Source organism: Cydia strobilella, chromosome 3 (genome assembly GCF_947568885.1).
Source record: "Cydia strobilella chromosome 3, ilCydStro3.1, whole genome shotgun sequence".
Lineage (NCBI taxonomy): Eukaryota > Metazoa > Arthropoda > Insecta > Lepidoptera > Tortricidae > Cydia > Cydia strobilella.
This window is the reverse complement of record NC_086043.1, coordinates 11,425,577-11,447,666: the sequence shown is the minus strand read 5'-3', so window position 1 is coordinate 11,447,666 and position 22,090 is coordinate 11,425,577. Positions and strand designations below refer to the sequence as shown.

At 38.4% G+C, this 22,090-nt stretch overlaps 2 protein-coding genes across 2 annotated transcripts; both read left to right on the top strand.

The window, feature by feature from the left end:
* Positions 1-283: 283 nt before the first annotated feature.
* On the top strand, positions 284-6,016 carry LOC134755836 (mucin-19-like). The gene is made up of 3 exons (XM_063692452.1): positions 284-439; positions 692-3,883; positions 5,419-6,016. The coding sequence occupies exons 1-3, from the start codon at positions 343-345 to the stop codon at positions 5,433-5,435; spliced, it is 3,306 nt and encodes a 1,101-aa protein (XP_063548522.1). The 5' UTR covers positions 284-342; the 3' UTR covers positions 5,436-6,016.
* Positions 6,017-20,246: 14,230 nt separating this feature from the next.
* Positions 20,247-21,978, top strand: LOC134756284 (uncharacterized). The gene is made up of 2 exons (XM_063693118.1): positions 20,247-20,585; positions 21,289-21,978. Exons 1-2 carry the CDS (start codon positions 20,546-20,548, stop codon positions 21,864-21,866), a joined length of 618 nt encoding a protein of 205 aa, XP_063549188.1. The 5' UTR covers positions 20,247-20,545; the 3' UTR covers positions 21,867-21,978.
* Positions 21,979-22,090: the final 112 nt, after the last annotated feature.

The following is a 22,090-nucleotide window of genomic DNA, read 5'->3' as shown; positions in this document are numbered from 1 at the left end:
AAGAATATAAAAAACATTAGCGGATACAAGGATGGCACTCTCTTGTAAAATCCTGAATAGATCCGAGCATGGTATCAATTTCATATGTTAATAAGCGTAAGTTAAGGACGTTACTTACGTAATAAAATTTGAAATGGAGTACCCCGGCTCCCAATTACTATGCACGGCGGAGCGGTGCTTCTAATGAATGCGGGAAACAAACGTGAAGTCAACATTTTGATTCGCGGTAAACGCCGACTGGTTTTTTGCTATACATTATGAACGACTGGCTATTTGTGTATCGCTTTATAAAGACAAGGCACCGGTTGCTGTGCCACATTGTAATCGCGAGGCTTCACTAAGATGGAGCTCAAGTGCGCCTTAGTGTTGACCCTCGTGGGTGTAGTGGCATCCAGTCCTTATAATAGCTATGGCGTTAAGGGCGGCGCGGGGGCTAAAGGTAAGTGTTTACTTGTAAAGTTTATTTGTTAGGAAAAATAACAGTTCAAACTTTGATTTAGTTATTCGGCAATTAAGCTATTAAGCCGTCTGCAATTTATAATTGTTTAGAGTTAAGTAATAAACCGGCTTCTAATTTGAATAACAGGAAACTAGACGTAAATAATTAAAAGAGTAATGTTATCATAAATCATAATTTGACGTGGATACATTTAAATATGGATATAAAAGTGTTTATAATTTTATTTTTTAGCCGATGCAGCAGCGCTAGCCGGGGCTTTTAGTGGCGCTGGAAACATCCCCGCTAGTGCCGGATTTTCGGGCAGTTTTTCTAAATCCTCGGCCTCCAGCTTTGCCTCATCGAGTGCTAGTTCCGGGTCAAGTTCATTCAGCTACAGCGGTAGTGGTTCCTTTGGCCCGGGAGGTGCGGGTTGCACTTCTGGAGGGTGTCAGAAGAGCACAGATGGTCAACCTGGAAACGGTTTTCCAGCATTCAGTGGTGCGAACGCGGGGGCTATAGCATCAGCAGGCGCAATCGCTGGGGCGTATTCACCTAATGGCGCTCCTTGCACTAGTGGCGCGTGTTCAGGCCAGAAACCCTCAGGCTGTCAAGGATCTAACTGCGGTGACGCTACCAAATGTACTTCAGAAAAATGTGACACGCCATCATCAAACGATGGATCAGAAGATGACGGAAATGACATTCATGTAAATGTTGCTCGCACGACAGCTTCGAAAACTACTGAAAATGATCAAGGATCTCAGTACGACAAATCTTCTGATAGCTATCAACCTTTCGATTGTTCCAATGGAAACTGTGGATCGCCGTCCTCTACAAAGCCATTATACCCGCAAACGAACCCTGGTGCAGGTCCCGATTATTCCAAGCCTAAATGTGAATCACCAAATTGCAATGGTAATTATTATCCTCAGAGTGGAGCACAGGGTAATGCAGACGTACCAGTACCTGCTAAAGATTTGACAGCTCCGAAAGAATACCCCAATCCAGGAACTGGGGGATTGCCTTTGAATAACAATGCTTACCAAAACGCCCCTTCAGCGAATGGTCAAGTTGGTCAGTGCTCTTCCGGAAAGTGTGATAATAAACATTCGGATGGTGTATACAATTCCGCTAATGGTGATTCTTATTCAACTAATTACTTAGGCCCCAAGTTCCCTACGCAATCGACGGATAGCAACAAAGGAAACTGTGCATCTGGAAATTGTGGCACGTATCCCTCTTCCGGTACTAATCCGTCAGCCCCTGGTTATGCCCCGACATCGGCCGGCCCCAATGAAAACTGTGTTGGTGGAAATTGTGGTAGCTATCCGTCAATCGCTCCGGCTCCTACAGGATCGTATCCCGGATCCAAAGCCCCAGGCTATTCACAATCGCCTTCTACTAATGGTGGTTGCACTAGCGGAAGTTGCGGTACCTACCCTTCCTCTGCACCTACCGGATCTTATTTACAAACGCCATTGGGCCCTAATAGCAACTGTGCCAACGGTAATTGTGGCAGTTATCCTACATCTGCCTCAAGCTCTGCGGGTTCTTATGCAGGTTCCAAAGCTTCCGGCTATTCATCTGCACCATCAGCTCCTAGTGGTAACTGTGCTAATGGAAATTGTGGCAGTTATCCTTCTTCAGCCGCCAGTGCTACGGGATCTTACCTGGGCTCCACAGCCCCAGGCCTTTCGCCTACGCCGTCATCTCCTAACGGCAACTGTGCCAACGGGAACTGCGGCAGTTATCCTTCACCTGTCCCAAGCGCTACCGGTTCTTATGCCGATTCCAAACCCACAAGTTATTCACCTTCTGCCCCCAGTAGCAACTGCGCCAACGGAAACTGCGGCTCCTACCCTTTATCTAGTCCAAGCGCTGCGGGTTCGTATGCAGGTACCAAACCTACAAGCTATTCACCTACGCCATCTACCCCCGGTAGCAACTGTGCCAATGGAAACTGTGGCACCTATCCTTCATCTGCCACAAGTGCTACGTCATCTTATGCAGGTTTCAAACCCACAAGCTATTCACCTACGCCTTCTGCTCCCGGTAGCAGCTGTGCCAATGGAAACTGCGGTACATATCCTTCATCTGCCCCAAGCACTGCGGGATCGTATTCGGGTTCTAAACCCACGAGCTATTCACCTACGCCTTCGGCTCCCGGTAGCAATTGTGCCAACGGAAACTGCGGCACCTATCCTTCTTCTGCCCCTAGTGCTGCGGGAGCGTATCCAGGTTCAAAAGCCCCTGGTTATACATCTTCGCCTACAGGTCCTAGCGGCAACTGTGTTAACGGCAATTGTGGCAATTTCCCCTCGTCAGCACCCAGTCCCATAGGAGCTAGCACTTATCCAGGATCAAAATTCCCAAGTTTTTCGCAAGGAACATCACCTACAATCCCATCAGCGAGTGCAACTGCTCCCACTAATTGTGGAACTCCTAACTGTGTCGGTTCTTCCGCACAGCCTAGCCCAGGAGCAATCACCAAACCAAGTATTACATATACTCCTCCATTTACTTTACCTTCTAACTCTGGCCAGTACGGTGTGGCGGCTGGTGCCAATGCTGGAGCGGGACCATTGGGTGTTTCTAAACCAGCTAGCGGAACATATCCCTCTTCCGAAGAAAAATTACCTTCTTATACCGGTGGCTTCGGCGCCCCACTCGGAATTTTAAAACCTAACGATTTCTCACTACCTTCTAAACCTGCATTCCCAACAGGTCAAAATCCTACAAGTCAACCCGCGCACCCTAGTACAAGCGCAATCCCGTCCACTACACATGGAGTAGCTCCAACGTCTCCTACTTCCAATTTTTACAATAAACCTTCCTGCACATCTGGGAATTGCGGAGCTCAACCAAGTCAGTCATCCCCTTCATTAGGTGCTGGCAACGAGAACAAGGGTATAGCCGGGGCCGCCGCTGGTGCAAGTGCGTCAGCCAGTGCCAACGCTGTTGCATACTCAGGAGGGTTTGGCGGTCCACCGGGGCTTCTGAAACCTTATGATGAGGGAAAACTGGGAAGCAAGCCAGGCGCTTCTCAAAACGGCCTTGAGGCTGGTAGTTTCGGCAATAACGGAAACGGCAATAACCTGAATGCAGGAACAGCAGGAACTGGAAGCTATTCGCCTTATAATTCCCCGAATGTAGGTGGAAGTGGATCGCAGTCTGGTGCTGGAGCACACGCAGCTGCCGGGGCTGCTGCAGGCGCATTTAGCTCTGGAAGTAACCAAGGTGGTCATAATGGATGTGGTGGTGGTTGTGGCGGAAGTGGAGGCAGTGGCGGCAGTCCGTATGGTAACCTCGCGCGGAGTAACAGTGGTGCGATCGCAACCGCGAAGAGTCTCGCGGGAGCCACCAGCGGGGCGTACAGCCAAGCTGGCAGCTTTGCGAGCAGTTCCGCTAACGCCCAAGCTTCTGCCGGATTCCCTACTAAAGGAGGTTAGTATTTACTATTCATTTGTATATATTGAATTTATATTAATAGGTAGGTACCTTTTCGATGTGTTTTATTCCCATGTTAGGTTAGTAATTTCGTATAGCTTTGCGAGTAACTATTTAGTTAGGTACCTGTCACTAACATTGAAAGTGTTTCTTTCCAAAATTGTTCAGTTATCAAACAATTTTAACCAACTATTACTTGGTTACCTTTAACCTTCCCCAAAATATGTATATGTATAGGTATATATTAAGTAGATTACTTATCCAGTCTAATTTAAAGTCCGTACCCGAATAACATGCCACACTAGGTACAAAACTTTATAATTCGTTTCACCTCCCAATACAACATGCACAACTATCTATCGGATACATTTCGGGGAGTGCGCACAGGAACTGCACGACCTGATCCCACCTTCCCCTTTCCATCATCGGACATCCAGGCGCGGGGAGCGAATACACCCGTTCGTGGTCCACATTCCATTCGTTCGGACGAAACGTTTTGCCTCCTCCTTTTTGGTACGGACGGCTAAGGAATGCGCTCCCGCCATCTGTATTCCCTGATCAATATGACCTCGGTCTCTTTAAAACAAGAGTGAATAGGCTGTTACTGAACCGGTGAGCTCCATCTTAGGCCCTGTCTTCACTTTCCATCAGGTGTGACTAGGGCCAATCGCCGATCAGTTTATAAAATAGTTATTTGTTATACAAGGGTGCAAAGTTGTATTTTACCCGCGAGTGTGGAATTGAAACACGAGCAAGCGAAAGGATTCTATAGTTGAACCACGAGCGAAGCGAGTGGTTCTAAAATAGAATCCTGAGCGTAGCAAGTGTTTCAACACACGAGAAGTAAAATACATTTGCACCCGTGTGTAACACAAAACTTTTCACCTCACTATAGCGAGGAAAGTGCAACATCCACAGGCGTTAGATCACTGAAATCACTAATTTTTTTTACGATATTATAACAAAAAAAAACTGGAAATTCTGTATTTTTACGTGAGAAGTTTATAAGTAAAAATTTTGTTGACATTTCTGACGTATGAAATGTCAATGATGCGTTTTGAAATTGCATCGACTCAACTTGTGCGTTCAGAATAATATTTAACATCATTATTAAAAAACAAACGTTTCTTATGGAACTTTAAGGTATATGACATAAAATCATTAAATAAAGCTAAATTTGGTATTTTTTATTAGATTCTCAAACCATTTGTTTAATGATAATTAATATCAAACGAATCATTATTATGAGCGTTTTACGTTTTGTTATCTGTCAAGCTACTTAAACACGCTCCATCCAAGGTCAAATTACTTTCCCCACTAGTGGATAAAATGCGTTTTTCCCCGCTTGTTTTAAAGGATAAAAGACAACTTTCCGAGCTAGTGAGGGGAAAAAAAAAACAACCAACACCGTATCATATTGACAGACTACATGTTTCAAATTTTGAGCCAGTTCTTAGAAATATGAATCGATCTGTAGCTGTACAAGTGTACATGTTGATGTTAGTACTAATTCACCACTAATCTTGTTCCAGGTTACGGAAGAAGATAACTTTAATTACTCCACGACAAGACTCCATACATGGGCAAGCTGTTCATAAGGCACCCAAAGCCTATGTGACGACCTGATTTAATTTAATTCGTTAACTATAATAATTGTTTAATCATTAGGAGATCTGAATACGGACTTATTGTGATATTTAATATATAGACTAACCAACTGAGATTGTTGTAACCGATTTGACATTTATTTTTTAATTACTAAGCTTAGGATTTTTAAATTGTCAATTCAAGACATACCTACCTACCTACCTACTACGCGCATATTTATGTCGATAGATACTAAAGCTAAATTTTCTGCATACTGTGTTGTCGCTTTAGCGAAGTACAATTTGTACCTCTATTTATAATAGAAGTGGCAAAAGCAACAAACATAACAGTGCAATCTGTATACATATACTTAGGTAACTACAAAATATTTTCTTTAAGGTACATACATACCTAAACATATTGAAGAATTGTTAACGATTTAGCCATATATGTAGTATTTTAGTGCAATATAACGTGAGTATTAGGTAGTTCAAAACTACTTCGGTCATTATTATTTAATTAAAGGATTTTTTTAAACACGGTTTTATTACACTTCTTTTATTGCCTCTTTCCTTCTTCCTTCTTTAATAAGTTTTATAATAAATGTACCTAACCTTTTATAGATCCTTCAAGTAAAGTGACCTTTAGTTTTCCCTACGCAACACTGCCTGCTATTTAATAATAATAAGATTTGTGACTAGGGCTAGATTAACATGGTTGCTTTATATCCGTATAATAAAACCTACATAATATTGTCTTCGGTTACCGCGATAGTTACTCATGAAATAAAACTATGAAAACGGATTATATCGCGTATATTGAATTTATAATACATCCCGACGTTTCGAACCCTTTACAGCGTTCGTGGTCAACGGGCGACTGAGGAAAAATTACAAAGTCCAAAAATACCCACATACAAAATAATGAACAATCATAAGGCTCATAAGGCTAGTTATACACTACAATTATTTTCAAGTAAAGATATATATATATACAAGCGATAAAAAAAACGACGAAACGTCGGGATGTATTATAAATTCAATATACGCGATATAATCCGTTTTCATAGTTTTATTTCAAAACCTACATAGTTTAGCTTGGCATACGATGGAGTTCAACGAGCTTATGTCAATCAAAATCAGTTTTTTTTTTTCAATATGTGGCAGGTGGGAGAACTTACAAGGGGGGTTGTAGTAGAAGACAAAAAATCAGGTTGCTTACAAAAAGTAAACGAAATAGTTGAAAGACAAAGACACCGCACTAGAGCAAAATAATGCTGGTTTAATAAATGTTATAGTTAGCACCTAGTACCTCAAGATCTCATATTAAAAAAGAAAAAAAAACAAAGGCGGACAGTATAAACTAAAGCGTAGAGACCCAGACTGTAATCCGACCAGCCGTATCTCACAGAATCTGTGTGAGCACTTTACGTACACTAGTTTCATTTTTACTTCAGGGTTTATCATCTCATCCCAAAGAAAATTATAAGAGAATAACTAAGGTAGTCTGTTATTACTGTGTAATATTTTTCAGTTCGTTAGTACTTGCACATCGGTATCGAAATTGTAGATTGTTTAGTTTTGCTGGTACAAACTTTTTTAAGGGGCCCACTGACTATCAGTCCGCCGGACGATATCGGCCTATCAGTTGTTCGGAACTGTCAAATTTTTGTTCTAACTGACAGGCCGATATCGTCCGGCGGACTGATAGTCAGTGGGCCCCTTTACATGGAACTTGCCAAACCATTCATAGACCAGCTGTCATTTGTTTTGACAATTGCAAAGCTAAAAAATTAAAGGTCACTTCTTGCCTCGCAAATATTATACACGACAGGCGCACCAAAAAAACGACACGTTTACTTGAGGGGTTTTTTAATTGAGCGAATTTCTGACGTCATAAGAGCACATATCTATTAGAGTTCAACGACTACTGACTTCCTGCGTAAGCACTTCCGTGGAATTATCTTACCGTGATGGTCGACATATTTGATAAATTAGGTAAGAAAAAAACTAAAAGCGGACTATAATTTCAGTGGTAATTTTTGCAAAGTTAATGAGATTACCTCCTAATTATACCTAAGCGAATAATAGAGACTGTTAATCTTAATACAAACTCTCATTCCTCGTTACTGATTTTAACAAATTAACATGACATCCCTTAAACCTGACCTCCTTCATAGTGCGTTATTTGCGAGAGTTAAAATTTATGTCGTTATGGGTAAACTTGTGAATCAGGGGTCAAAGGACTTACAATATGTAGGCGGGAACAGTAGCTCTGCTCGATCAGTGACTCAGTCCTCCAAATATCGCTTAATCTTAAATTTACTTGTCTCTGGCACAACTATGCCGACCAATTGAAAATATATGTAGGAAAATGCCGAACTGCTTATAAGGAATTTTTGATTTTTTTCTACCTTGTCACAGGCATCCTGTTATAAGGTAGAAAAAAAAACAAAAATTCCTTTTGATTTTAACAAATTAACATGACATCCCTTAAACTTGATCTCCTTCCTAGTGAGTTATTTGAGAGAGTTAAAATTTATGTCGTTATGGGTAAACTTGTGAACCAGGGGTCAAAGGACTTACAATATGTACACAATATGTGGGAACAGTGGCTCTGCTCGAGCAGTGACTCAGTCCTCCAAATATCGCTTAATACTGTTGCACCCTCGCGTGTTAGAATAACCTTTTGAATTTGTTCGATAACTGAATATTTCTGCTGTATTCGCAGGAAAGCAAAATAGCCCCTCTTTGAGCGAAGCCACTATTCCCGCCTTGATCTTAACCTACGTCTGCTATGTACCTAATGTACCTACCAATTTACAACAATATGACGAGGAAAGTCCCTTTAAAAGGAGATTGTAAGTCTCCATCATTTACTTGTCTCTGGCACAACTATGCCGACTAATTGAAAATATATGTAGAAAAATGCCGAACTGCTTATAAGGAATTTTTGACTTGTAACAGGATGCTATGGATCGACGACTATTAACGTATAATTATAATTATTGGTGTGACTAACGCCTTAACAGGTAAAACTTGAGTTATTAGAAGCAATTATATTTTAAATTCTATCACACAGATCGTTATCTTACCTCTAGTCACTAAATTATAGAAATAAATATTATAAATATAAATCTTTTATAGGTAGGTACCATCAAAGTAATATTTTAAGCTATTTAGCGTAAATTATATATTTGAAAGCTATTTTTACTCATTACTAACTTCTGCGTGCGACTTTGTGTGCGTAGATATAGCGAATAATACCTATTGAATATGCAATTATGCACAGATAAGATAAGATATTGCTTTATTGTACAACCGTGTTACAGAGGTGTTATGTGGTGTGATACATGTGAGTTTCAACGGTAACCCAATTCGGGTATACAATGGACACTTAAAACTAAATTAAAACTAAGAAACATTTAACTATTATACACGTACATAGCATAGCTATCAGTACAGACAGAAAATATTAATACTTAAAGTATTAAAGAAACCATGAAACCCGGCCATGCATGATCTTATTATAAGAGTAAGGAGCATTTTTTTTAATGAAATCTGTTGTTCGCACCTAAGTTTACAATAATTAAAAAAAATTAAAAAGTCAAACGTAGTCAGCTATGGTTAATATACATCAAATTAAGCAATAGTTATTTGTGCAACAAGAGAGGAAAGTTGGTTTTTCTTGCGAGTGTTTATTTTGAGTCCCGAGAAAGCGAAAGATTCTATAATTGAATCACGAGCGAAGCGAGTGATTCTAAGGTAGAATCTTGAGCGTAGCGAGGGACTCAAAAACACGAGATGTAAAATAACTTTGCTCTAGTGTTGCACACATAATTTTTCACCTCAGTAGTGAGAACATATTAAAGGTTAAAATGTATTTCGAATTACACAGAATAAACAGAAAAAAAAAGTATTATAATATGTACGATACGATAAGATACGTTACGATACGATACGAGACGAGACGACGGACCGGACCGGACCGGACCGGACCGGACCGTACCGTACCGTAGCGTACCGTACCGTACCGTACCATACCATAAAAAAAAATGTAATAAAAGTATGAAGTTCATGGCCTTCACTAAATTAAAAGGCTACATTGTTTCACTCCCTGGAGTGAGGAAAGTCGCACTTTCCTCACTCCAGGGAGTGACGAAAGTAGGCTTATTCGAGCTGCTGAGGTGAAAAAATATTTTCCATCATGTGCATATCCAGAGAGGAAAATAAGGACTACGTTTGTATGGAGAAGCGGCCGTGCCCTTTTCCTCCTAATAAGTACCTGAACCGATTTAGATGATATTTGGTATACTTAACAGAGTTTTAGTCCCAGATAGGATAGTATACTATCTATAACAAAATTTATCTAAATCTGTTCAGAATTATTTAAGCGTGGAGAGATATCAGACAGCAATAATTTCATATTCTCGGGATACAATAATAATATATACCTACCTATACAATATATACCTATACAAAATATAATGTATACCTTATTATTGTTTTCTGTGCATAATTGTACTTAATCAGTTTACTAGACTTATTGACATATGGACCGTGATTACTTTTGTATTGTTTTCGAGCTCCCGAAATTCCATATCCATATCCCGGTCGATAAATATAAGTAAGTCTAGTGAAACTAACCGTGAATCATTCAAAACTGTTAATCAGATTAATTCAAAATCAAAGATGAACCCAGCGGCAGCGGCCCTCTCTTATGATGTGATATGTGATCTAAACATAGTGGGTACTTAAATGAAACCCTCATGAGTACTTACATATTTAGATATCTTTTTACTAACTAGTAGAACGGTTTAGCAATGCATTCAGCGGTGTCCGCGTACTAGCAGATAGTCCCGCATCTTTGCTACGTTTATAGTGTAAAACTATAAATTAAAAATATTCTTCTCTTCGGTATTGCCTGAGATCCTGATCCTGCCACCATTTCCAATGAGAGCTGAACATCAGGGAGAAGACTATTTCTACCAAAAACAGCTTAGTTATAACTATCTCGACAACGACAAATACTCGATAAAAAACCGGCCAAGTGCGAGTCGGACTCGCGCACGAAGGGCTCCGTACCATTGCTTACGCAAAAAACGGCAAAAAAAACACGTTTGTTGTATGGGAGCCCCACTTAAATATTCATTCTATTCTGTTTCTAGTATTTGTTGTTATAAATAGCGGCAACAGAAATACATCATCTGTGAAAATTTCAACTGTCTAGCTATCACGGTTCATGAGATACAGCCTGGTGACAGACGGACAAACAGACAGGCGGACGGACAGCGGAGTCTTAGTAATAGGGTCCCGTTTCTACCCTTTGGGTACGGAACCCTAAAAAACGCACTCAAATTGATCCAGCTGGGAGCTGCGAAAATAAAGGTAGACGCACAAATACCTACATATTTTAAAACAATAATATTACGGCTATCTTTTTCATCGAAGGTTAAAAAAAACTTTTAATCCGACATTTTCTATTGTATTTGTTGTGGTGTCTTCTATTAGCCTATGCGCCTCAAGTAATAAATTTAAATTGTAATAGGTATATCCTTTACCTTCATTACTTCTTTATTCCAGCTTGACAGAATTACAGTGATTGCTCGCATCAGTCCTAATCATCTACAGATTCTCAGCATCGATCGTAAATCTCGGCAACCGTCACATATATCAGTGCTTATACTGTTACCACCACATGCTTGATACATCGTTGTTAGTGAACAAGTATTAATAGTGATTGCGATTCATATTATTATCACGGGTCTTCAGATAATAGTTGTAACTGGTTATAGCATGATTAGAACCCTCGGTGAGCGATGGGAATGCAGGTTTGCTGATACAATCATCCACTTCTCTCCATTGTTCACGACTCGTATGAACATCACGGATGCTGATCAATAAATATTCATTGTGGGAGTTGCCCATCCCTCTGGCACTTAGGTAAATATTAATAGGTACCTTACCTCTACTCGTACCATGACGAGGGTGCAGATTAAAAACTTAGCTAAAGCTTCTGTTGCATGTAGGAGGTAAGTACTTATTGAAGTGTTCCGATAGACTTTTCATATTTGAGATAAATATGACCTAGATAGGTATAATAAGGATAAAGTGTGGACTGAACGAAGATGTAGTGACAAAAATTGAGAAAGGTATGTTGAGATGGTTTGGACACGTGGAAAGAATGAGTGAAAGAAGGCTAACAAAGAGAGTGTATAAGGGAGAAGTAGAAGCAGGAGTTGGAAGGGGTAGACCTCAGCGGACTTTCTCAGATCAGATCGGGAAAATCCTGAAGAAAGGCCAGGTCAAGAGCACCCTAAACCGGCGAGCGTGTATGATGAGGAATGTTATGAAAGTGTAGGAAGCGAAATAGGTATGTCAGGATCGAAGCAAGTGGAAATCCGTGGACTCTGCCTACCCCTCCGGGAAATAGGCGTGATTATATATGTATGTAATATCTGGGACACCGAGCTTTGCTTAGAAAACATATAAAAACTCAAAAATGCGCGTTTTCCTCTGGGAAAAAAACGATCTAGCTAGGTCTTATGTCTGCATAAGATCGTTTTTTTGCCCCCGAAAACCCCCATATAGCAAATTTCGTCAAAATCGTTAGAGCCGTTTCCGAGATCCCCGAAATATATAAATGTATATACATATATACAAGAATTGCTCGTTTAAAGGTATAAGATAAGATAAGATGTATGTAGACTATGTAGGTATGTAAAACATAAGCAGACACTGTACCTATGTAAAATACAATCTCTATTACTAAAAGTTAAGAACACGCAGGAGCCTAATATGAATATAGTGCTGAATGATAACGGCATAAAGCTCCCCAACGTTGACCCGTAGGTACCAAAATCCTGTGTTTAAAAGTCGTATTGTGCCACTAATTTCACAATCATCCTAATCCTAATTAGTCAAGTTAAAAATCGACTTTGATCCATAAAGTTTATTTCTAATATAAACCTAGGTATTTAATGTGCCGTGTCTTATGATGAACAATTAAAACACCAACCGGTTTTGGTTCATTACTTACTGTGGTTAGTGTCCCGCCCATTTTATTTTAATATATTACGAATTTTAATCATCGTCTTTTTATTTCCTAAACAAACCTTATGGGCACAAGGATTATGTGGTAAGAAGTGATCCAAATGCCCCAATACTAATACCGATACGAAAGAGTTGTTGGTTGTAGAAGAGATGTACTGCCTAAGATATATTGTCCCCCAAGTCTGACAGCTGAACTAGATTGCGCGTTATACTTTGTGGTAACTGAATTTTCTAACGACAACTTTCAGCAGCCAAATTACCCCACTTATTATACAGACCGCAGACTTGTACCGCACGGTACAGAGCCGTGCAGCTATATTAGGTACTTCTGCTATCACATTCGAGGCACGAATTTTTCCTAGACTTTAAACGTTTTATGTGAATACTTTGCCAACTTGGTTGGTGCACTATGGTAGAGTATAACTTCCTCGGATTGAAATCAAATTCAAGCGAGATGAAATTCCGCTGTACACGACCACTATACAGGGCGTATAGTCTAAATCGACTTAGATTGCACACTGTCTTCATAACTTCTTTTCGCTATCGCTATTCGCAAAAACAATGACACTGTACCTCTGTAGGCAGTTGACATTGTTTATATCGTTTCCGTCACGGTAACGCCTTGTACATATTATGTTTGCAAGGGCTGACTAATAAACGTAGTCACTATCACTACCTTCACCCACTCACAATATCCACAAAGGATCGTCATGGACACCGCACTCTGTTTACAGAACCTATTTTATACTATGAATACTATGATACCCACTACCTAGAATTACTAAACAACACATAACTCACTCTTACTACATTCAGTATAATAGAACTATGGGTTAAGTGCTATCAAATGACAATTCTTATTATATCCAGGCTATCCAGCTTGCCTCGATCTGATTCATTAATAACACATTAATAATTAGATCTGGCCATAAATGCACGAGAGTTTAAAATCATTGAAGAGCTATGAAAATGGGACACCTTAGATGTATACATATTTTTGTCTCGTCTCATCATCTGATAAGAATGATGGAACTAGGGCTTCCTGTTCAGAATTCCGAGACGAAACCACAGAACAGACGAATTAAGTCGAAGGCCCCTTATTCATAAAATGGATCCGAGCCGAAAGTAGTAGGTGTCTATTTAAAATAGGTAATCTAAAATTTATATTCCTGTCTCTAATTAAAATATTTTAATTCCGTCGTTTCCTTGTAGATTGCATTATTTTTATATATTTGAATATTTTTCTAATAATTTCAATGAAAATAAAGTGAAAAATTGGAGTAATTAGACCTGCACCTTCGCTGTAGGCTCTGATTCTGATGAAGATACGTTTATGGAAGCATCTGTATTTAAGGACATTTATGCTATTTTAAATTCTTTGTTCATCCCATGTATGTTTTCTGTGTTGTCTCCTTAATAAATAATAATAAAAGTCTTCAAAGCTAAACTCTTTCACTTTTTTATATATATTGCCCCCTCTTTTTCTTGCATCTGATTCATCCAGATCCATAATACACATCTCCTCAAATTTTTTGACCTTCATTAGTTATTTTTGACGAGTAGCAACGTTATTACTATTATAGTCATTAAATTAAACTAGGTATGTATGATCAATATTTGCCTACTCCACTATCTGTAATGTGCAGCCTTGCCCAACCGTTATGCCCATGATTGATACCCCGTGGACAATGGCAATTAATCAATTAATTTATGCGCATATATTTAAGTAAGTAAGCCTTCGAAATTAAATAAAACCAATTGGTAAAGGCGTCCGAATATTTCGTTAACACAATATTTATACTATAGAAAAACCTATGTAGTAGCTATACTATAGATTTGTAGAATAATACCTAGTGTATAATCTCACATAAGCACCGAAGTGTAAACCGGACATGAAAAAAAAGAAAAAAATATTTAATCAATAAAGGCTGGTCATCGTAAATTCCAATAAATAACAAAAGGCTATAAATCAAGCTTCTCGACATATTTGTGGTTTAATCAAAAATGTAAATAAATTTATTTAAAAGGGAATAAAATGTTAAAAGTAAATAAACAAGTCGGGATTGCGTGGCAAGAGCCTCGTGATGTTGATATCCGGGTCACCGAGCCTCGGGCGTTCAATATAATATGCAGTAAACGCTATAATTTCTGTCGTCTCATCCGTAATTCACCTTTTAGAACAATGACCGCTTAGAGTAGCACAGAGACAAGGCATGGATAACGAGCTCGACATTATGCTGAACAAATGCTGCTCCAAAACATGAATCCTATAATGGCTACAATACCTATACCTACGTACCTTCTTACAAAATGACAGATTGTCAAGTTTAGTGTATTGCGTGTTCTATTTAACACATTCATTGCCCCCAACGCACATGTGCGTTCACCGTCATACAAGTTTGTTCCTAGGCCACGCCCCCTGGCAGTGAATGCGTTAAATACTTTCGTTAGTTAAATAATATATATTTATATATCCCAAATAATGGGAAGAGGCACGGAAAGACGAAGACGTTAAACTATAATATATTTAGTAATCTATCCAGCAAAAGATAGGTATTTACCTACTTTTAACCAATGTAGTCTACCTATATATCTAACCTATTCATGTTTTAATACCAATTTTTTATTTAAGTAGGCAATGTGTTATTTGAGGATTTTGTGGTATCGTGGTTAATCGTACGTCATGATATTACCAAGGTGTCGTTAGATATAGGCCTAGAATTGTTAGGGTCGGATTCTCTCTTATGAAATAATCTTTACAATAAAATGCATTAATATTTAAAATTGCACTGTTATAAAATTAATGTTTAATTAATGTTAATTGTGCCGGTAAAATTGTATTGTATTGTATTGTTGTTGTTTATTGAAAATTGTATTGTTGTATTGTGTTGTTGTTGTAATTGTCGTGTTGTTTTAATTGTATTGTATTGTAAAATTTTACAATAAAACGCATTACTATTTAATCCAATTGTTTATTCTCGTAGTCATATAAACGGCTGCAAAAAGCGGCCTCTATCTCTGGACCACCCTTTAATTTTCATGGTCGATTTAGATTCAACTACTAATCTCATAAAGATATACAAATATATCTTTAGCGTTGACTGTACGTCACCCTTTAACCTTTGTTGACTAACCGCACGCTACCTGCGGCGAAAAATGGAAGTAGGTACATTGCAAGTGTACTTGTAACATAGCGATTTATCATCGATACATGTTTACCATTCGCCGTATAAAAAGTTCATTATTTATTCATTCATCAGAACTTACTCATACACATATAAAGTAAGCTTTTTCTTCTTATAAAACCGTAGATTCGTATGTCGTCATTATAGCTCGCATCGCTGGCAAGTCGAGTGGCTTTAAGACTTGACTTGACCCATTGCAGGCATTGCAGCTAACCACTTTCCCTATTGGCATAATCAGCTTTAAACTTATGCTGGTCAGATTAAGAGATAAGTTAGGGATTAAGACAATAGCTATTAAATCTCATAGACGTGACTGTGCAAAAATAATTTACCTATTAAGAATCCTATACTTATAAATAAGTTATTTATTATTTAGATTTACCTATATCACCCTTTTTGCTGTGGATAGTCTCCTAGACAAGAAGGGACGGATCTTGATAGACTTTGATTTTGCGTGTGGTGAAACAAAAATGAGAACGGCGGCAGAAAATGCATGTATATACCTATAAAGATACGTTTACCTATTTATTCCCATAAACATCAAAAGTAGTTTGACCTAACAGCCACATCGCTTTTCTACTGTGCAGTACGTGTGCTCTATTAACCAGTGACGTACGAATGTGGTAGAGCTAAACCAAGAAAAGTCTGCAGAGATTTTGACAGCACACGCAGTGCAGGTGTTATTTTAAACTATGAAATTATGACGTATAAATAACACTGGCACTGCGTGCGCTGTCAAAATCTCTGCAGAATTTTCTTGGTATAACTCTACCTATACATATATTTCGCCATAACCGTTCCTTATGACGTTTTGTTAAAGTTCAAAATGGGATGTCAAAATTTAACGTCAGTGGTTAAGGGTTAATAAAAATTAAGACATACACTAACAGCAGTTTACTCAATGGATCGTTGTTGCAATATTTGACTGCGCTATCTATTCCGTCGTCGGTCTACGATTCCGTGACCATCGTGTAGGCTCGCTTGAGTAAAGGTTTCGCAAAACGCTTCTTCGGACAATGCCGCGACAACCGGCGAAGACAAATACTTGTTATCTTATGAATAATGCCGATTATGTTGGGTAAACACATGCGTTCGAGTGAATTTTTCACAAAAAAATTGTCTTATACAGGCTGTAGATTTTATAGATCGCTTTATTTCTCATATGTAATTGTTTTATACGTAACAATACATACATTGTTTGCTAAATGGTATAGTATTTTATTACTGAATTATGTTTCATAACGAGAATTCCAAATTTAATTTTGGTAGTTCTTAAATGACCCGATCATTATTATTTACCTACCTAAATAAACACAAATTTATTTTGATCTAGCACTTGAGTGACCGCTTACCCTAAATAGGTGCTGAGAAACAAATTTTCATAATAAAATTCATACTAGTATCCAGTTTGAAACGTTATTATTAAAACAATTAAAATACAATAAATAAATAAATCTTATACCTTTAAACGAGCAATTCTTGTATATATGTATGTATATATATTTCAGGGATCTCGGAAACGGCTCTTACGATTTCGATGAAATTTGCTATATGGGGGTTTTCGGGGCCGAAAAATCGATCTAGCTAGATCTTATCTCTGGGAAAACGCGCATTTTTGAGTTTTTATATGTTTGTTTTATATCTCCCAGATATTCAATTTTATGGGACAATGGAGGGAGCTGTAGCTAGTAACCAATGTTGTTTAAAAAATAACTCGAATAGACGCAATAACGCCAATAACCCCATAGTGGCAATTACCCCGGTTGACCTTAAGGGCATTTATTTGTGTGTTCATCAAAGATATTTCTAGTTCCTGAGTTATGGATGTTTTCTATGTATTTAAGTATTTATCTATATCTACCTATTATATACGTATATACATAACTCAGGGACTAGAAATGTCTGTGATGAACACAAAAATAAATGCCCTTATAACCGGGTCAACCGGGTTAATTGCCACTATTGGGTTATTGCGTCTATTCGAGTTATTTTTTAAACACTACAGCTCCCTTCATCTAGAGAAAAAGGTCAGAACTACTTGGAGGCCAACACGTAACATAGAGGGCGTTTTACCAAATCGTATTCAAATAAGTAGTAGACTATTTTTTTTTTTGAGAATTAGTTTCACCCCAAACCCACACGGTGTAAGTAAGTAAACACTTTATCGTACGAAAAAGAAAGGAATCATGGTTACATCAGATAAGGTGAATGAGGTAAGTCAACAAAATCCGTTTAAATCCTTGTTTTTATTTAGATATTTAGTACTATTTAGTAATAAACGTGCTTAATATTATTTAACTGAGACATGCGAACCACAATTTGTATTAGGTAATAATACTTCTGTTTTGGAAATAAAACCGTGTCAAATTCTTGGAGGATAATTATTTTTTTACCTTGCCAATATGCATCAATAATTTTGAGGTAATTGCGTCAATGTAACGCATTTGTTCCAATGTCAGTGGTCAACAACCTTTTTACTAGATACGTAGTTTTTCGTTTCACCATTATACTTAATACGTAGTTTTAGCAGCTATTCAAGAAAGTTTCGTCAGTAGACAAAGTCACGAAGTTACAATTTCAGCCCTTCGACTATACAAAATTTTCTAAAACTAGCTTTTCTATGGAACGGAACTTTCTTCTTGCTTGCCAAGCTTTGCAATATAAGGAATACATTTTTACCATAAACACTTTTGCCCGCACTAAAATAATACCTCTTTTTAGGGTTCCGTACCTAAAAAGGAAAAAACGGAACCCTTATAGGATCACTCGTGCGTCTGTCTGTCTGTCTGTCCGTCTGTCTGTCCGTCTGTCTGTCCGTCTGTCTGTCCGTCTGTCACAGCCTATTTTCTCTGAAACTACTGGACCAATTAAGTTGAAATTTGGTACACATATGTAAGTTTGTGACCCAAAGATGGACATGTAACGTAAACAAATTAATTTTAAACACGGGGGCCACTTTTGGGGGGTAAATGAGAAAATTCAAAAATAAAGTTTGTCAAACTATATCGTGTTACATATCAAATGAAAGAGCTCATTGTGAGAATCTCAAATATATATTTTTATAATTTTAAGATAAGTAGTTTAGAAGTTATTCAAGAAAATAGGCAAAAAATGACCATCCCCCCCCCCCCTTTATCTCCGAAACTACTGGGTCAAAAATTATGAAAAATATACAAAATAGATCTTTACCTATAGATCACCGGAAAACCTGTTAGAAATGTGCAGTCAAGCGTGAGTCGGACTTAATTACTTAGTTATTGATCCGACCCCTACGGGGTTTTTAAAGACATTTCACATAAAAAATACATTGTTTAAATTGTGTTATGTACGGAACCAGTTTTGGCCGGTTTTTTATATTAGTTTTTAATCGACTAAAATGGTTTATAACATCTGGAAATTATGTTTGGATAAATGCGTCTACAAATTCGGCACGCATTTACCCACCATTTAACCAAGTTATACTATTTTCTACTTAATTTTCTTAATTGCTGTTTTTGGCCCCTTGTATTGATTATAAAATACTGATATTATGAACACGTTTCATGAGGTTTGAAAAGTCTTATCGTAATTGTTTATAAATTATTTTAAAAAGACGTAATTTGCCCAACTGGTACAACGGCGTCTTTTTTTAAACATCTTTAAATTTTAATTATAGCACAACGAAAAAGTTACTTCACGAATTATCTTGGCAAAGATTTGAAGAAAGCACACAGCAAAAGGATATTTCAATAGACTTATTAAATATTTCATAATATGTGGTTAAAGAAGAGTAAAAAAATATTAAAAACACAGTAACGCATTTAACCCGGTTGACCTTACCAGGATTTGAACCCGGGATCTCCTGCTTAGTAGGCAGGGTCATTACCGACTAGGCTAGATGGCTGTTATTTATTCCTTACCTATACCAAAGAGGATATAATAGGATAGAGCGGTACTGTCATAGTAAATTTTGTGACCCCAGTAAATTCACTGCCATCTATCGACACACTTTAAAACTAAAAATGAAGATTTATAAAAATACGATAAAATGTATTTAAATATGGATAAATGATTTTTTTATTTGCATTAATTATTTTTATGATTTTGACCCATGTTCTTTCACTGATATGCGTTAAAATTGTTAAATAAAACGAAACCGTCAACGCCATCTATCCGAGAGTAGGCCAAAGGTAGTGGCGCCATCTGATCGAGAATCAAATTTTCTTGATTTTCGAGGCACGTTTTTTCCTTAGACTGTATCCATCTATTACGGAGTTATATCTATCTTTGCCTATACTGTTAATAAATAACTAAGGTTCGTGGGGTAACATTGAAAGGGTTCTTCATGAGGGGTAAGATGATAAGTTGGCCGTAATGCTTCGGCATACGGACGATTTTTGTCTTACCCCTCATGAAAAACGCTTTCAACCTTACCAACCCAACCCACCTTACTCCTAATAAGGTTGCAAGGTTGCAACTTGCAACCAGGAGGAGTAATAGAGTAATACCTACATAAGCACCACGCAATCCTCTTGTAAATCTTGCAAGTCTGGTACGTTTTCTCTCCGCTTTCACGAGCTGATTATGTATTCTGCCTTCAGCATACGCCATAATTACACGACAATTCCGAGGAAAACTTAGGAGTTTAGCATACGACATGCAGATTCGGCACGGCCTGTGCATCGCACGAGTCACCTAGTTGTCGCGCCTATTGTCCGCTGGGTGAGCCACCATTACCTCACACTATCAATATTGGGCTACAATGAACCTCAAGGTCCTTTTTTGGGGAATAGAGGGGGTATAAATACAAGAAGAGGCAACAATGACATGCAGTCGACGCCGATACTCGTGCCAAAATGAATGCGCCCCTTGCACTCTTGCTGTGTTGTGTTGTTGGTACGTGATGTTAACTTTTTCAAGTGATGCGTAAAGTGGTGACAATGGTTTCACTTTAAAAAAAAACCTTTCAATAGTTCGGTTAAAAAAAGTGATGGTCAACAATGGATACCTAGTGAAATTTTATATGCATGGAGCAATGTCGCATGTTAAAAAGGGGCGCGAATTACCTAAAACCCATTATTTATTATAATTGTAATACTGTAATCTTCATAGTATTGCGACTATTGCCATACTTCCCCAATACTTCTAAAAGGAACTTAGAGCAAAATGGAATGAGACTTTCATTTCGGCTCTAATAAACTAGTTTGAATTGATTACGTACCTATCTAAAACGTATAATTGTGCAACCCGAAATTTTTGTACATAATCGTAAATCTTTGGTTGTAATGGAGTATTATTCTAATATATTTGCAGTAATTTTGCCATGCGAATACGACATTGATCGAAGCATATTGACAATTTTAAGAATCGTAGACATCTTTCAAATGTCAGGTTTCTTGCAGTACCTACCTACTCTTTTAAATTTCAAATAAAATTAATAGTAATACATAAATCACACTATTAACCTAACTTTTAAAATTATCGTTATAAAAAAACTTATTTCAGAATATTTATTTTGGTCAAAATGCACAACTTACATTTTTTACACCCGTATTCCACAATTAGGTACCTATGACAGTGTTAAATATTTGTGTTTTAGGAAGTGCCGTAGGGTACTATGCTCAGCCAAACGCGCCCTACAACGTCGGGCCGAACGATCCGTTCGCGGTTGAAGTCAACCCCAACTTCCTCGAACAACCTTCGCAACGTCTATTCTGGGGCAACGGGCAAGGCAGCAACCAGGTCGGCGGCACCGGCCTCTGGAACCACCTCATCAACAAGTTCCCATTCCTAGGAAACATGTTTGGTCGGATGGAGCTGCCCACGCAGTACGGTCCTCCTTCGATTAATAACTACGACTCCCAGCAGTACAGCGCGCCTGGCTACCAATCGTACAATCTATACCACCAAGCGCAGCCGCAATTCAACCAGGCGCAACCACAGTTCAACCATTTGCAGCCTCAATTCAATCAAGTACCGCCCCAGTACCCGGCCCATCTGTACCCTCGGAATTTCGCAGCGGGCCGCGATGTGGCTATAACTGATGACGCTGTGATAGTGACCCCTCCGCACGTGCCGATAGCGCCGCCTGCGCCTGCGCCGGCCCCGGTGGAGCCCGCTGAGGGCGGTTACCAGTATAACAAACCGCAGTACAGGCTCGAATTACCCCATAAGTAAAGTTCACATTGCCAAATTCCTAGGAAACTATTGATGAGACTTTAATTTAATATGTGTAAATTTCCTTCGAGCATCGTTGGCATCAGATCACCGAATTTTTTGATTTTTAAATTTCCGAGATTTACCAGGAATAACTGCACAATTTTACGGGTATTAAGTAGGTAATAAATTCAGAAGAGGCTCCCTTCAGTATTAGGCACTGCTACTGTTTTTACATTGTTACT